Below are 16,562 nucleotides of genomic sequence, written 5' to 3' on the forward strand. Positions count from 1 at the left end.
TATTTGGCTGGGTGAGAAAGGGTGCAAATTATTGCAGGGACTGCCAGAATAATGTGCAAATACACCTATTGAGAAAGTAAGCAAATTAGAGCACTTGCAAGGGCTCAAGGCAGCTTGGCTAAATAAAGCATTGGACAATTTCAGCCTTCGAACTGTGAACGAAATAGAAAGTTTGTGCTACACACACAGAGCACCGCAATAAAACTAAATTGATGTCTTATGAGCACTTGCGTAAACAGTGGTTTACAATATGCATACATAATAACTGGCAACAGGTGGTCTCGCTGTCACTGCAGGGCCACATTTGCTATTTTGCTTTCATCAGCTATACAGCTTAATTCCCCTGTTCTCAACCATCCTGCTCTCATGGGTACAAAAGAGCCCTTAGCCTGATATACAAGTTCCTCTCACTGATACAGTTAAATAGTTAAGAAACCAATCAATGGTCACACAAGGCCAGATATTGAAATGCAAGTTTACACATGTTCAAGTTTTGAACACGTGTAATCACACATGCCACCAAGGCTGTTGCCATTTTTATTGCCTTATATCAACCCAAAAAATAACACTTTCTAAATGACAAAATACTGGCAGCTCTTTGTGAGCAAGGGAGATCATGTGTCTGTCCAAAAGGACTATATGTGTGGAGTAAACCTGACACAGAGATAAATTGAACGGCCATGCTCTGTGATAGGGGTTAGAAAGTCACAGACAAGCATGGGGAGCTGCATACTGAGTAGCTTTAAAGCCAGTTCAGACGACGCTTCAAAACGGGCGAGATAGATCTGCTTAACTTGTCGTGTTCCCCTTTGATGCTGTCAGCTGAAGTGGATGTTGAACATGAGCCAGCGTCACAACACTGGTTGGCAGAGAAGTTTCTGAGCAAGAAAGTGACGCCTCAGCTCCTTTGGCTGTCATTTTTTACAGGATACATACATTTTAATGCAGAACTATGATCATGGCAAAGATCTCCATATTTACTTCAACCGATTCTTGAGCACTTTGAAAGTGGAAAAAGAGAGAGAGATTTGTACTATCTATACATTCAGTATCTGTTTAAAAAAACCTGCAAGTCTGAGTCCAAGTGTTACACTGCTGACTATGATAGAAGATTTTCATTCACTGCATCAATCCATCGAGATATATATATTTTGACGGACTTGATCTATTTTAAAAACACTTTGAATCAAACTAATTGACTAATTCTGATTGGTTGTGACAGCTCGGTAAAACTCCACTGTGACAACTTTGCAAAACTGGAAGTTACTTCCAGAAAACCATTGAAGAAATCACCTGTTAGGATAAGAGAACATTTCCATCTGTGCCAGCTTTAGATTCTGCAGCAGGTTCTGCTACGCATAGCTAACCTGTCTGCCCTCAGAACAGGCCCTTTCATATTAGGAAAAAGCACAGCTGTAATTAATAACAACAATGACAGCTGCATTCTTTTTGGATGTGTCAGTTCCATACCGGCTCACTAATGTGGCTTGCGGGATACTTAAATGGAGGAATCATCAATGGCGTTAGTTTAACCTATGCTTTTCTGCTATGACAAGTCATACTCTCTATGTGTGAAAAGGTCTATTAAGGGACATCACCTTGTGCAATTAACACACAACACCACAACATCTTAAGATATATTTGCATAAGTGAAAAATGCTTCTAAGGTACATTTTCAGTCTGATAATAAGAACAGTCTCACAGTAAAACATCTGTTTAATGGATGTAAATTTTAGGAGCACTACTGAATATAATTGTGACTTGAAGAAACTGAACCAAATCTAACTATACCTATAAAAATGGACTTATGGCGAATTAATTGAAATTAAAAATTAATTGGATTAAATTGCTACTAAGAGATTCGCACTCCTTGATATTCTTTAACTTCAAAACCCTTTGGAAACCATGCTGAGCATGGGTCAGAACTGCAATGCATAAAGGCATGTTTGGATGGTCAGAGATGTGAAGACACACTGCTGAACTCAGCTTCTCCAACAGAATTTGTGGGTTTGTTTATTTCCACCACTGCATACAGACTGACTTTGAAGTGCCATTGTTATTCTAGTCTGGCCCTGTGGGAAACAATAAAAAACACTCCCCTAAATCCAATTTATAAACTGTCAGCCAGGTTGTGTATCCATGGTAAACTACACTGAGTAGTTCAACACATTAAACAGACTAAACTGCATCATCTGACCATGTCAGCCAACAGGCTTCTGTACTGTCTAAGGCCATCTGTAACTGCACTATATGCGCACAGTGAGTACACATGTATGCCCGTGGTGCAGTCTCTGTATGAGTACATGTCACCCAGTGGGAGAAGACTGAAGTATTAGTGATATTCCGGTGTTTGCAAGAAGGCACCGTTCCTCTTGCTGTGTCACAAACATAACAAAGCGTGTAAACATAGCAGAGACACACCATATCTCTTTCATCATTTGTTTTTTTTGTCATTAGTCAGGATTTTGAAATGGTGTTGTGCTGTTTCCATGTCCGTTGTTATTTACTGAGAAAAACAGAGAAATGTATCCCTCACTCAACTTTGAAAACTGAAAACTGAAAACTTACAACTTTAAATTGAGGCAAAAGTACTTTAAGGGTTAGTTCACTCATTTAGAAAAAAAAAAAAACATGTTTTCCTACTTACTCATAGAGGTTTCTACCATGCAAATACTTTTAGTTTTATTTGTAAAGGCTTTGAGATATCTGTCCCTGAAATCTCTGGACTATGTCTCCAAATGAAAATAGTTCTAATAAAAACACTCCACAGCAAGGTCTGTGGATTATGTGGATTAAACAGATTGTTTTGAAAAGATTTTTGTTTTTTTAAATGTCATATTTTTCATGCTTTAAGCACCACTAATGGAATTTTATTCACATCGATTTTATTCAGAGCAATGGAAGAAGTCTCATTGAAGAATACCTCAAAAACTGCAAACAAAACCAAAAGCCCCTGAGATCACTCACATGTTGTGAGAGTGGGTATATGATAGTCTATCTACAGAACAAATGTCTTCTCAATGATATGCAAGACACAGGAAAGTGTGCAAGAGCAAGATGCACAAAGAAGAATGTGACAAATGATTGAATGACACCGAGTGACACTGAGTGAATGCAACTTACATGTTTTCCTCTCCGATAATGCAGAAAGCAGAGAGAATTTTGACAATCTCTGTCATCATGTTGGTCTGTTTGGGGTCAATCGCTCGTGCCAGCAGCAACAGGCTCCGCTCATCTCCCAAGATCCTTTGCAGTCCATACTGTGAAACACGGAAGGGAGGAGGTAGGACAGAGAAAAGGTCCACTGGGTATAAATTAATGAGAGCATTTGCATTCATGGAGAACTTTCACGTTAAGTAAAAAATGAATTATACAAAGAAGCTCTAATGTACGTAAGTTATAGTTAGCCTCAATTTTCTTTTAAGGAGGGACAACGAGGCCATGGGAGAAAACGGAGAGGATGATGAATTAATTCAATTCAGGACAGGACTATAGGGACAAATACTTATAGTCTCTTGTACCTTTTAGTCTCCCCACAACTGAAGGAATGGGTAGAGATGACCACGTGTGGGGATTAACTCTAAGAGAAGCAATATCAATAGTTCATCTATCCTTGAAATGTGTGCCACTTTTGAGAAATGAGCCAGACCTTCCCAAAAAGGATAATTAAAAGATCTGAGACTGTGAGCTAGAAATGGCAAAATTAGCTTCACTCTTCTGTCCCATTCTCCCAGGCTTGTCTGGGTCCAGATTCAAATCAGGTTTGGAATCCCAGCCATCTGAGGTACTATTTCAAATTTCAAAGATGTTTAATGTACATGTACAAAGAGCAGCCTTGTTCCTGCTTTCTTTTTTATTGGTAAAAAGTAAGAAAAAATTTTAAAAAATTAAACATTACCTTGACTTGTATTAGGGATTTCAAATAATGTTAAAATCTAAGGGCAACAGCTCTTTTTTTCCAATAATTTCCGGTCATTTAGGATTGTATCCGTGCAATATCATTTCACCATGCAGATACACTGACATCTAATGAGATCATTATCTAATTAATCAGACTGATAAATCGTCTTTTCTTCATTATCTCTTACAAACCTTATTGTTCATAAAAGCCTTCAAGCATTGGATGAGTTTATGCTGGTTCCGTTTATCAATACTCTCTTGCCTAAAAAAAAAAGAGAGAGAGAGAGAGAGAGAGAGAATGATATGGTGATATGAACACAACCTGGTACCATAAAAATGACACAGAAACGGGATATCAGAGGAGACCACTCACTGTTTCTTGTCCAGCAGCTTCTCCAAAGCATCCAGAAGAAGGCCAAGACCCTCATGACCGAAGTTATTAACCCAACTAGAAACACAAACACAGACACACAAAAATCATTTAACCAATATTCTATCAAAACTGTTATTGCGCTGCTGGTTTATTGTAAGCCATGATTCACAGAAGGAAGCAAACACAAGCAATATTATATTAACCTCAGAGGAAATCAGTCATTCAGAATAATATCAAAGGTTTAGCACTCACTTAGATAAACTGACTGTTGTAGTGGTTTTTAATTTCTAACAGTGAGAGCAGCAAATCAAAAACCACCCCGCCCTCCACGATACTGAACACAGTCTGAATCAGTCTGAGTTTAAACTGTACCCATTTACAACAAAATGAACACCAACCCATCTTAACTTTGTCTTTCCATCGCTAGGCAGTTTGCATCCAGGCCCCCCTGTGAGCTGCTATGTTCCTGTGCTAAAAGATTAAGCAATGCAAGAAAGATAACACTATAATCAATAATGTATCGCAAGAGATAATTGGCTATAAACCACAGCCTATCAGGTGATGGCAAATGATCCAGTGCAGATGAACACGTTTGTCTAAGCCAGGCAAGAGGAGGGTGGGAGGGACAGTCTGGTCACAGGCAGATTATGTCATTAGCATTACTTGTTTTCAGGCCCTTAACTGTCAATAACACAAAATGCATAGAGCAATTTTCTAACATTAACGGGGCATAAGTCAATGATTTATCCCACCTTTCTGACAGTGATTTGAACTAATAATGGTTTGAGTATTAAAGTCATTTGTATTGACTCAGTCAGTCGGAAGAGACCCTCAATTAGGGATGAGATGCAAAAGCCTGAGGCAACTGGTGAAGTTGAGGTGAGGTATTTCTTTGATCTGTGACTAAATTAACACACGCTACAACCCACCATTACTCAAATTTCATTAGCAGATCAGCAGAACCATAAGTTATTACTATTTACTGTAGTGTATAATGATGATCTGTTTTCTTAATAAAAACAAAACATCATAATGTTGTAAATTTATAAATGTCTGTTTACAAAAAGCCTCCCAGTTTGAATGTTTCCTTCCTGCATGTGTTTTGCACATATTTAAGGTTATAAAAGGAGAAAGAAAACAAAAAAACAAACTGGCTCAGTTTACTGCAGAATAATAATGCAGTTATATGTATTTGTGTTACAGAGGTGGTAGGAGTAAATGAGAGACTAGGAGAACAAAGAGGGAAAGGAGGCGACATGGCTGAGAGAGCACAATTCAGTAAATCCACAGTCTTTGTTTATGCTCCTTAGTAATGATGGTAATGTCAGTCTACGGAGAGCAAGAAATGGAACCAATATTTGTGGGGAGAAATTCCGTTTATTACACAGCGCAACTGCAATATGTGATTCTGAGAAGGCTGCGTAACCTGAACAAGGTGTGTGAGAAAAGTACTGATAAGGAAGGAAGGCTCTGGAGGAAAACAAAGGAAACTGGACATAAGGTATGTTTGGAAATTAGCTTTTACACATATACACACACAGATACTGCTACACAACGACCAGTCAGTGAACCCATAGAACAGAAGACCCAATAGAAACAGTCTGAAAAGCCCCTCCAGAGGTTAGAGTGAGCTAAAGTTTTACCAGAATAAACACCAAAGCCATCAAGCCAGACAACTCCAATCTGTGGTTCATATCAATGATACGATCCTTTTTTCCATCTATGCATTTTATTACAACCCTGGTGTTTTCAGGTGCCCGCAAGGAAGGACTAGTATTGAAAACTGAGATGAAGACTAATCTAGAACAAAACCATTACAAGTACCAACTATTCAGAAAACAAGTTTAAGAGCTTTGTTGATAAATACCTTCAACAAAGAACTCGCACTGAATGTAAAGTGGGAATTTAGCAGCAGTTTTGCAGAATATGTGCTGTCTGCTCCATGTTTACCTTCTCTCTACTGTTGTTGGATTAAGACAGAACAGGCATAAACAGGCATGGAATTGTCTGCGCAGTAAATTTTTCATCAAAAATGTACATCTAGCTGCAGGTTGCAACATAATGCAGTCCTCCGAGGTTTTCAAGGCACTAAATGCTTTGACTCCTCCCTACATCTCAGACTGTCTATCATTTTCTGTCCCCTCACGTATACCCTTAGGTCCTCGGCAGCTTGCCTTCTAAATGTCCCCAAAGTTACCACAAAGAAAATGAGAGATGGTACTTCTACAGTGTTTGTCCTGAGGCTATGAAATGCCCTATTCCTGTTCATGAGAAAAACTGCCTCAGTGGACAACATACTATTACAACCAACACAAATAACAATACTAATAACACCACTACTAGCATGTGTGTGTATGCTATACTACAATTACTTGCAGTAATAATAATCTACTAATCTACCTCCACCTATTCTTTCCTATTTCCCTAAAAAGAACATCAAATTTTGTTTATTTTAACATGTGATTATCAATAATGAAATTTACAAGCCAACAGTATTATCAGCGGGTATTCTAATCGGATAACCTTTATTGCTTAGGAAGAAGAGCAGCAAAACTCGCACTATAGAGGTGGCTATAGCTTGTCTTTGGTCAAACACAATATACTTGTTTCTTGGGGCCATTAAAATATCAATGTAGCGATTCAACATTGAAGGAACAAGCGATCGAATCCTTCCCTTATCAGTCTCTTCTTCTAATGTGGGCATACATCCAAGGATTTCATTAACTTGGGGGAGAACTTGTTCATCTAATATTGATGGCTATAATCCTCTAGTTAAGTGCCACCAAATTGTGTTACTTTCTGCAATCATGTATATTCCGCAGGCAAAATGAAAAATTCATGGTCGGTCTTAGGGAAGCGATTTCTTATTTTATATTTTATGTTATTTTTGCTGGCTTGATGCAATTATGTTGTAGTTATGTTAACTGGTATGAAATGTATGCACTGAAAATCTCACAGTTTGGTCCATAAACAGGTGTTTATATATAAACAGCATGTTTACTAACTAGATGTATGTTCACTAAAGATCATCATCAAAAGTCCATTATGTTGTGGACTTTAGTAGATGTTGCTGTTAACACAACAAAGTCAAAATATTTTGGGTGAGATGACCACCTGTACTGACTACTGATTACTGACTTTCTAACTTGTGCTGCCATAGCAAATTTTTGCATGAGCAAACACTCGATCTATCCATACACCCATTTCTATACTGCCAACTACTATCTTGTTCAGGGTCACCGGAGGCCATCCCATCATGCATTTCGTGAGAGGCAGGCAAGACCCAGGCCAGGTCACCAATTTAACAAAGGGCAAACACAGACAGAGAAAATCTGATGGAATCCCTGGACATGAAAACTCCGCACAGAAACACCTGAAAAGAGAAGCAGATTCAAACCCAAAAACATCTTGCTGTGAGGTGACAATGATAAGCACTGAACCACTATTAGAAAATAAGTGCATGTATATTGGCATGAGTTCCCAAAAACTCTGTTTGAATATTTACAGTATTTGTAAGCTAAACAGTAGTGAGTCTGTTTTAAATAGAAACCATGACATTCAGTCAATCACCTCCTCACTCCATTATCCTAGACAGCGCTCACTCCAGACCGTACTTGAAGGTACTTCACTGAAACACTGAAAAAAGGCATAAACTAAGAAAGCTGCAAAAGCACTTCAGTCATCACACAAGCAATCCTATTAAAGTAAAGGTGCATGTCTTTTGCCACACACTTTCAGCAAGCATGCATTTTACAGGTGGACAAAGAAATACTCCTGCTGCCACTTCTGGCTGTGTTCAGTGTCTTGCTCAAGGGAATACAAGTAGTTGCAGTGTAGTGTAGATAGCTGTATATTTCTAAAATTGAGGACAACATATCATAGCAAAGAGCTTGGAAAAGAAAGTGTAGTGTGCGTAGAGTTCTGCAAGTACTTGGCAGGGGAAATGTTAGTACACGATGAAAAGATTACTCACACGCATCACCAGTCACAGCAAGTGACTCGGCGGCGACAGAAACAGTGAGAGGCAGAGACTCTTTCACCCCTTCTGTTTGAACGATCACTGGTCTCCTGTTTAGATGGCTTGTACGTGCATTGATTTCAGTCTATAGACTGGTTTTTATTATTTTATCATGGCTAGGTGGGGAGCTTTGTTATTGAAAGCTTCTGAGCAAGTGCAATATCTTTCATATCGTATTACAAGTAAAGCCATACAACTGTCCCTCTGTGGGACTACTGACCTATTCGGTGGTACAGTACTCCAATTGAGGTCCGATGTTCTGTGCAACAAATAGCTCTGAGCATTATAGTTTGAAACCAAGCACCACCAGAGTCTGCTTAGTGATTTACAATGCCAAACATGAAGCTATATAATATTCTGATCAATGTAATTGCCTGCTGAAATAACTGTAATGCACAAGGCATATCAGATGACTGATATTTGATGCAAAATATTAACTCAACTCTACACTGTACATTGTTGTCATTTTTCCCCAATCCTTATTAGCTTAGATTTACTTGATTAAAATCAAAAACTGTCAACTGTTTATTACAGTATTAAAGGTTGCGGCTTTAATAACTGTTGTCCACTACGAATAATGCAACCATTAGCATGCTAGCATGCATACAGTATGCGCTAATGTTAGTGAACTGAAGTGTTGGACCTGTTGGCGGTGCTGGACCAGCAGACTCAGATGAACCAGATGAAAGGACTGACTGACATTGCTATCCCCAGAGTCATGGAGCCAGCTTCTCTAAAACTGTCCATTTCAAAATCTAAATTAGTATGTATGACTCCAAGTAGTTATAATATAATATCAGAGAAAGACTGATAAAGGCATTTATCTATATTCTAGCTATGAAACTACATGAAGCAAACCCCGACTGCAACGCAAAAGCAGGTTATAACCAGTGGTTTCGACGACAAAAACTCATTTTTCTTCGAAAATCCTTCACAGAATTCTTAAAATCTACCACACACTGTTTACCCTTTCATTTTGTTGGCCCTTATTCACAGAAACCTTCACCTCACACAAAAGTGAATTAAATATTTAAGAGGTTGTCTATGGATATGGCAGAACCAAGGTAAAATGGGGTTGCCAAGAAACCAGTGAAATGTCCTGAGTATAATGGACATCCAGTCAATGCAGCATTTACACATTCATCCAAAATTATTGGCCTGTGCTGTCCCTGAAAGAGAACAACGGCCAGCTGATATCCTTCACGTGTAACTCCGGGTAACATGAACTCCCTCCATCAAAGTGACAAGTGCTATGTCTCACAGCTGTATAACGACTGGACAATGCAAAAATCTGCGTGTAACACATACTGTGTAAGTAAGCTGTTTATCTTCTTGCTTTTCATAATAACAATATAATACAAAACAAGTTCATTACACTGCAGCAGAGGGTCTTTTCACACAACCGGGTGGAGTGGTACTGATGTTTGATATAGGTACTAAAACAGTCTCAGGACAGTGTTCCTGGTGCCAGCTGTCCAACAATGTGACTGGTGGTGTAGCGAAGCACGCACAGGAACGGGAGCTGTGCAGTGCTCAAAACAAGCACTTTGCACTGCTAATGGCATTTGAGTCTCAGCTTGATTCCACAACGTGGCTCTAACAAAGACTCAGGCCTATACATAAATAAATGTTCCACTTTTCCTGGTGGAACTGAGGGCGCCTCTGTGTGTGTATGTGTTTAAATGTGCAAGGACGCAAAACAAAACTCAATGACGGCAGTGTGTGTCTGTGTGTTGTGTGTGTCTGTATGTTGTGTGTGCCGGTGTGTATAAGAGGAGTGTAAGAGATTGGGGCGTGGAGTCTCTATCACAGCAGACAGCTGACAGCACACCATGTTCCCCAGGTACTTTGAAATGACCCCCCACAGAGTGCAAAACACTCTTGAAATTTCTAATTATTCCCTGAGCAACAGCAAGGACTCATACACAATCCTCACCACAAAGTGAAGGTAGAAAAAAAAACAAGGTACAACTGGCAAATTGCTGGTTGATTAGACCACTTAATTTAATTGTTCGGTATAGTGTGAATCTGTATGCGTTGTGGAAGATCAAAGGATCACCAGGTTTGATGTGATGTAGCTACACATTCCTCAGACTTCTGTAGTGATGAGTTGCATCTTTCAAGGAGGAGAGGAGCGAAATGCAGTGGCAAGCACTTCTTTGAAAGGAAGGGTTCTATTTTCTTCGATTTTCAAAGCCATAAAGTTGCCATTTTGCTCAAGCTTTTGTTGCTGGCACCTTTTACAGTAGATGTATGAAACCCTTTGCAAAGTGTCAGTGTACACTCCCAGAATGTGAGTGCATGTTTGTGCTATTATTTGATATCTGCCGGGAACCACTAAAACGTTGGGCAGCTCTGTAGCTCTCCTAAATCCTGGAGCAGACAAGATGACTTTCGTAGGTTGGGAAAGCTGATAAATGCTTTTATTCCTGAGCATAACAGAAGAAACAAATACGTGTCACTCTGACAACGTGGACGAGACAGGACAAATTTCCTTTCCTTTATTAAATAGGGCCGCATGGGATTTTGGGTTATGTCTCACATCCCAGAAAACATGAAAACATTTCTAGTAATTTGTAAACATTTTTAGAAATATAATGATATGTTTACCAGTGATTTTGTCCATCTGTATTGTTAAAATACAGCCTAAACACACAATGATACAAAGTATTACATACTGTATTGTGTCTGAAGGTATTATATTTTCCAGAATATAAACCATGGCCAAAATTTAGGAACAGAATGGAGAATAAGATAATAATAATTATAATAATAATAAATATAATAATATAAGGACAATATGTGACAGCAACATGCCAGTTATTTCCTATACCTGTGCAAGATCACTGCCAACTAAATCAATAAGGAATACAAATCAGATATGTCTGAATTATGTATGTATCACTCTGGGACCATAACAGATATGGTTATCTTGGAGGTTAACAGATGGTGTCATAAAATCAAATAGGCATCACTCTTAAAATATATCCAGACAGAGGACATTTATGTCTCCAAAATCGTTTTCACTGCCTCCAAGGAAGAAGGGCAAACGTCAACTCTGAAGTCAGTCACAAGGGTAAAAACTCTCATTTCTGACTGCTCATCACGTCTGTTGAAGACAGTGTCATAAGATTCATGCCAAATAGTGTCAAATAAAACTCTCTGAACGCTATAAAACAAGACTGAGTGTACCATCTTGAAAACCAAAAGACAAAAATAAAATTGGACTCACTAATGAGCGAATTATTTGTTACTTTTGCCTTTGACAACAGACCTCTACTAAATAATTATGAAATTTCCCAATCTATACTGTATAATTTCTCCTTGAGAAGTGACAGAGGAAACTTGTCTGAGGCCTGGAGGGTGGTTGAGAGTGGTTTGTAATAACACTGGGAGTCTAGAGAGTAGAGTCCCCCAGCATAGTGCAAAGAACATTACCCCACCGGAGGGTTTCCTCCCCCACTTCACTTCATGTTTCTCCCCCTCTCTTCCTCATCCATTCCTGCAGTATGTTACATACTTGATCATCATGGTAGGAAATTAAATTGCTATTTTTTCCATGACTCTAAAAAGTGATGAGATGGTAAGAAATGGTGCTTGATCTAAATCATGCAAAGGCATCACTGTCATGTGTCCTGGGGAAGCCTGTCGCTTGAACTCTACTTAGGGCATCAGGCTTTTTAATGCTGTGTTTAAAAATTTCAAACTGACATGGAGTCTGATTTAGCTTACAAAATCACTACCCAGGGTAACAAAGTGAATATAGGGGATCAATTATGGATGATTCACTGAGATAGGGAGCTATTTCCACATCAAAAATGACAGAGTTGAAACACTAGTTCATCTTTGTGAAGAATCTATGTCAGACAGAGCAGGCTCATTGATGTCTACTGTACCTAAATCCTCACACAAGTATCATTCATCAGTGCAGTGTTAACACACTGCAGTTGCAATGAGATTCACACTTTGTGTCTGTGCCAGATAAGGTTTCTGGCCTGAGCTGTCTAGGGGGCACATACAGCCTGTGAGACGTTTAGATCCTAAAATTTGTTTGAGCAGTCACAATAGCAGATGGACAGATGGATATGCTCTTTTGTGCTGGTGTTAATTGGTTGTTGTGCACACAGCAGACAGAAGAAGCCAAGGGAGGAAGGACTCGAGGATATAAGAGTACAAGTTAGTGCTACTCATAAAAACATTTGCGCCAAGAGAGTGGCTTTTTTAACACCTTTTAATTGTCTTGGTTTTAATTTTATGAGTATGCACCATACACACAAAATCTAGTGGCAATCAAGTACTGCAATACCTTACCACCGTCTCATGAGCATTTGACTTTAAATCAAACAGTCTGATTACAATTTAGTTAAGACTGTCTAAAGATAATTTTTCTGGTCATATAAGAATTAAGAGTTGGCTGTTATAATGAAAAGTACACACATATAATGAAATGAGGGGATCTGAGTTTTTGAAGATCTTTGCTCAATCATTACGTGGGGAGAACCACCACTGTACTCAGCAGAAATGTCTGCGTTTCTCAGTGGGTTGTTCAATGTTTTATCACACTGGGTATTAGGACAGACAGTCAAGAGGACGAGCAGCTTTATGTTAACAGGCATAGTAACTCCAAAGCTCGTAAAAAGCCCATGACTTGTGTTCCATGCAACCCCTGGTGCTGAGCTACAAGCATTCAGCTATGAAAAGCTGGTGAGACTGATTCAGACTCAGAGACACCCTGTGTGGCAACGCAGCAAGATCATCACAATAACCCACACCTTGAGCATCCAGAGACAGAGACAAACTCTGGTGTCAGCAAATGTCTCCCGCCTCCACAAGAAGACCCCACAAGAAATTGCCCCTGAGAAAATGTCTGGCTTCTACCGTGAAGATTTCACATAATGAAAAGTTAGGAGCCCAGTTCAATTTTGCTTAAATATGTCTTAGGGATCTGAGAGGTAGCAGATCTAATATGGAAGTCACTGTCGGGATTTGACAGAGTCATAGTGTAACGCTGAGGGCTAAACATAGGGAACTCAGAGGTTGAGGCTATGGATGTGTGCTCTGCTGCTCAAAACCACTAAAACCACTCTCCTATTTTTATATTGGAAAGTCTTTTGATGGAGCACCAGTTGAGTTTGATCACAGGAAGTGAGCTTTAACCCTACTCCTTCTCAGCTGCGTCAAACTGAAATTACCAAATAAAGTGTGAAAGTAGGGTAGGCCTGCTCATGCAAAACCAAAGTTTAAGCATGCATGATACAAAATAGATGAGTTTTTGCTTTAGCAACTGTAAACAGAAAACAGCAATATGTTTTTCCTATTGCGATATTAAATTCCTTGATATATTTTTCATGGATCTTATCACAGTTTTCCAATGTGCAATACAGAGAGTAAAGAAGCTGTGAAATGCTAGTGAAAAAGAAAGCCAGATTGAAACACCCAAGGATTTCTCTGCCACTAAATGAGAAAATAAGAGGGTTGTAATTTTTTGTAAGTTGGCATCTCACTTCATGTCAGTGGATTAAGAAATTAATGAAAAGTGGCTAGTCAATCTGACACTTCTAAATTAAGAAGCGTGTATCCAAATGACAAAATTAAAAGGGGGAGAATGAAGTAGAGGATAAATAATTGGCTGGGGAAATTTTGACAGAAAGAGAAGTGGAAAACATGGCAGATGAGGAGAAGAGAGTGGAAACAGAATATGCAGCGGACGCTCCAGGCAATACCATCTGTGGGCAGATCTGCAAAGGCTGCCTGCCACACACCTGTGTGGGACTGCCTGGGAGATAAGGCCCTCAGCACAATGGCCCTGTGGCCACCTGTGCTGCCAAACAGGTGCACAGCCTAGCCAATTAAACTATTAGACAAACACAGGCCTCTGGGAGCAAATTAGCAGGCTGCCCAAACATCACAGGAAAAACAAAAAGCAATGGTAAGCACTGTGAAGACCAACAACACTTTGATGGTGAGACTTTCATTTCAGTGTACAGAATTAAGTTTAATGTTTAATGAAGCAACACACTGCTTTTGATTTAAGTCACCAATAAATGTCTAAAAGGTTCTCTTGTGTTTAAACACAGATCACAAAATTAAGTCTTTTATATAACTACCGCGAATGGATGTAAAATTACTAACCTTGTATTAAGGGCCACGGCTGGGTTATGTCATATATCTAAATGATACTAATATCTCTTGAGTTATCAATGCATGATACACATAGAGGTACCAATAGACAGAGAGACTGGACTACATGTTGGAAGACCCTCTGTATCCAATTGTTAGATAGCTCAAGATTGATAATTATGTAAGCTATTAATTTAGCATAAATAGGCTCACTTGCTACAGTACAGTGCTTTTAATGGTCATGTCACAATTGCCAATTCAGGCATCTAGCCTTGTTGCATTGGCATTTTTCTACAGTAGGCAATAATGGACAAATCAAACACTAGCTCTAGACAGGGTCTTTAGCATTTTTACGTAATGAGGGATGAGGGGAGGGGTATTCAGTTGGTTACAATTTCAAACTTCACCACTAGATGGCAATAAATCCCATACACTGGTCCTTTAAGTCCAAAGAGAAGCTAATTGAGTAGACATTTGTAAAAAAAAAAAAAAAATTATTTAACCTCTTGCACAGACAGGATCGCTCTCCTAGATCAAGGATATTGAAAACATTTATAACATCAAGTTATTTTACTCCAAATCCAGATGGATCTTAGAGGCAGATATGCATTAATAAGAATTTCTGGCAATTTAGGACAAAATTGTTGATAAACACTGGCCCCAATGTTAAAAGTCTGCCCTTCATATTTGAATACAGGTAAGACAATCTTTGGCTAAATTTGCCTGGCCTTATCTCTTGTAGAAAAAATATTGTTTAATGCCATAGATGAGGTACAGTTATCATACTGACATAAACTGCAGCATATTCTGCACAAATTACTAGTATATCTCAATATGTAAACACACTGATTACTAGACAGCTTTTACCATGGAATTTACTGATTTATTTACATACAATTAATAATAAATCCCCCCCAAATAGCAGTATTTAAAAACAAGCCAACTGATCATTATTCTACGGTGTGAATTAAAATAAGCATGAATGCACTGCTCTGACATCTACTTCATGGTTATTTTCAGTATAAGATAACATACCGTACAAAGGTTACATTAACATAGTGGAGTCAGAAGAATAGCAAACCAAATGTGGATTTCCTGTGTGTTGTGATCCATGACAATTAAGTGCATTCATATTAATTAGGAGTAACCTTATCCATTCTTCAAAAAAAAAAAAATCAGTTCCCTTCCCTGGGAGAGAAATAATGAAGGGTGTAAGAACTGGTGTTAGTCAACATTTGCGTAGTCATCCTCAGCACACACACCAGAAGGTGGCTTTCCCTCCTGGATGGACCTGGCCATCCGTGGGAGGCAACCCCTGCATAAAGCAATGGTCCCTTACATGCTGGTCAAAGGTTCAGCCATTTGAAAATACCCACAGGGCAAGTCTGGCCTCACTTACATCCCCTTGGCACAAGTTGGCCTTTCTGAGTGGAAAGGCTGACTTGACTCCCCACAGCTTACTGGAGACTGGAGAGACCGACTCCACAGCTCTGCCATCACTCGAGGGATAATTACTTAACTACTAAGCTATTCATTGTACTATATAACATTCTATATGTGAAACATGCATTTTAGTATACATATATCTTTGTGTACTTCAAAGATCTTCTAAGTCTGATCTGCAAGAAGAGCACTGCTATGAATTAAAATGGCCATTGTATCAATTTGCACATACACTGACCGAGCACTTCATTAGGAACGCCATCCTCACACTGGTAAAGTCCTCCAATGACTGTCAAAACAGCCTCTGCTGGATTTAGATCTGGTCACTGTGGAGGCAACTGAAGTACACTGAACTCAATGACATGTTCAGTGACATTCAATCATCATGACTGGTTGGTATTCAAGCGCCCAGAGTGTGCCCAGAAAACATGCTCCACACCATTACACCACCAGCACCAACCCAGACTGTCGACACAAAGCAGGTTGGGCCCATGGATTCATGTCGTTGATGCCAAATTCTGACCCTACCATCTGCAGCCTCAGCAGAAATTCAGATTTATCAGACCTGGCTGCATCTTTTGCCTGTCTTCAACTGTCCAGTGTTGGTGAGCCTGTGTCCACTGCAGCCTCAGATTTCTATTGTTGGCTGACAGGAGTGGAATCTGATGTGGTCTTTTTCTGCTATAGCCCATCCCCCTCGAGGTTTGA

At 39.3% G+C, this 16,562-nt stretch overlaps 1 protein-coding gene across 7 annotated transcripts in view; it reads right to left on the bottom strand.

The window, feature by feature from the left end:
- diaph2 (diaphanous-related formin 2) overlaps positions 1 to 16,562 on the bottom strand; it is a 372,649-nt gene that overhangs the window by 263,164 nt on the left and 92,923 nt on the right. For all 7 annotated transcript variants that reach the window (XM_041047578.1, XM_041047581.1, XM_041047580.1 and 4 more), the window contains 3 exons: positions 4,274 to 4,348; positions 4,093 to 4,162; positions 3,124 to 3,260 (listed from right to left, as the gene is read on the bottom strand). In XM_041047578.1, coding sequence (XP_040903512.1) covers positions 3,124 to 3,260; positions 4,093 to 4,162; positions 4,274 to 4,348 — 282 coding nt within the window. The remainder of the gene's footprint in view (positions 1 to 3,123; positions 3,261 to 4,092; positions 4,163 to 4,273; positions 4,349 to 16,562) is intronic.

The sequence above is a fragment of the Toxotes jaculatrix genome, chromosome 10 (assembly GCF_017976425.1).
Source record: "Toxotes jaculatrix isolate fToxJac2 chromosome 10, fToxJac2.pri, whole genome shotgun sequence".
In the NCBI taxonomy this organism is placed as follows: domain Eukaryota; kingdom Metazoa; phylum Chordata; class Actinopteri; family Toxotidae; genus Toxotes; species Toxotes jaculatrix.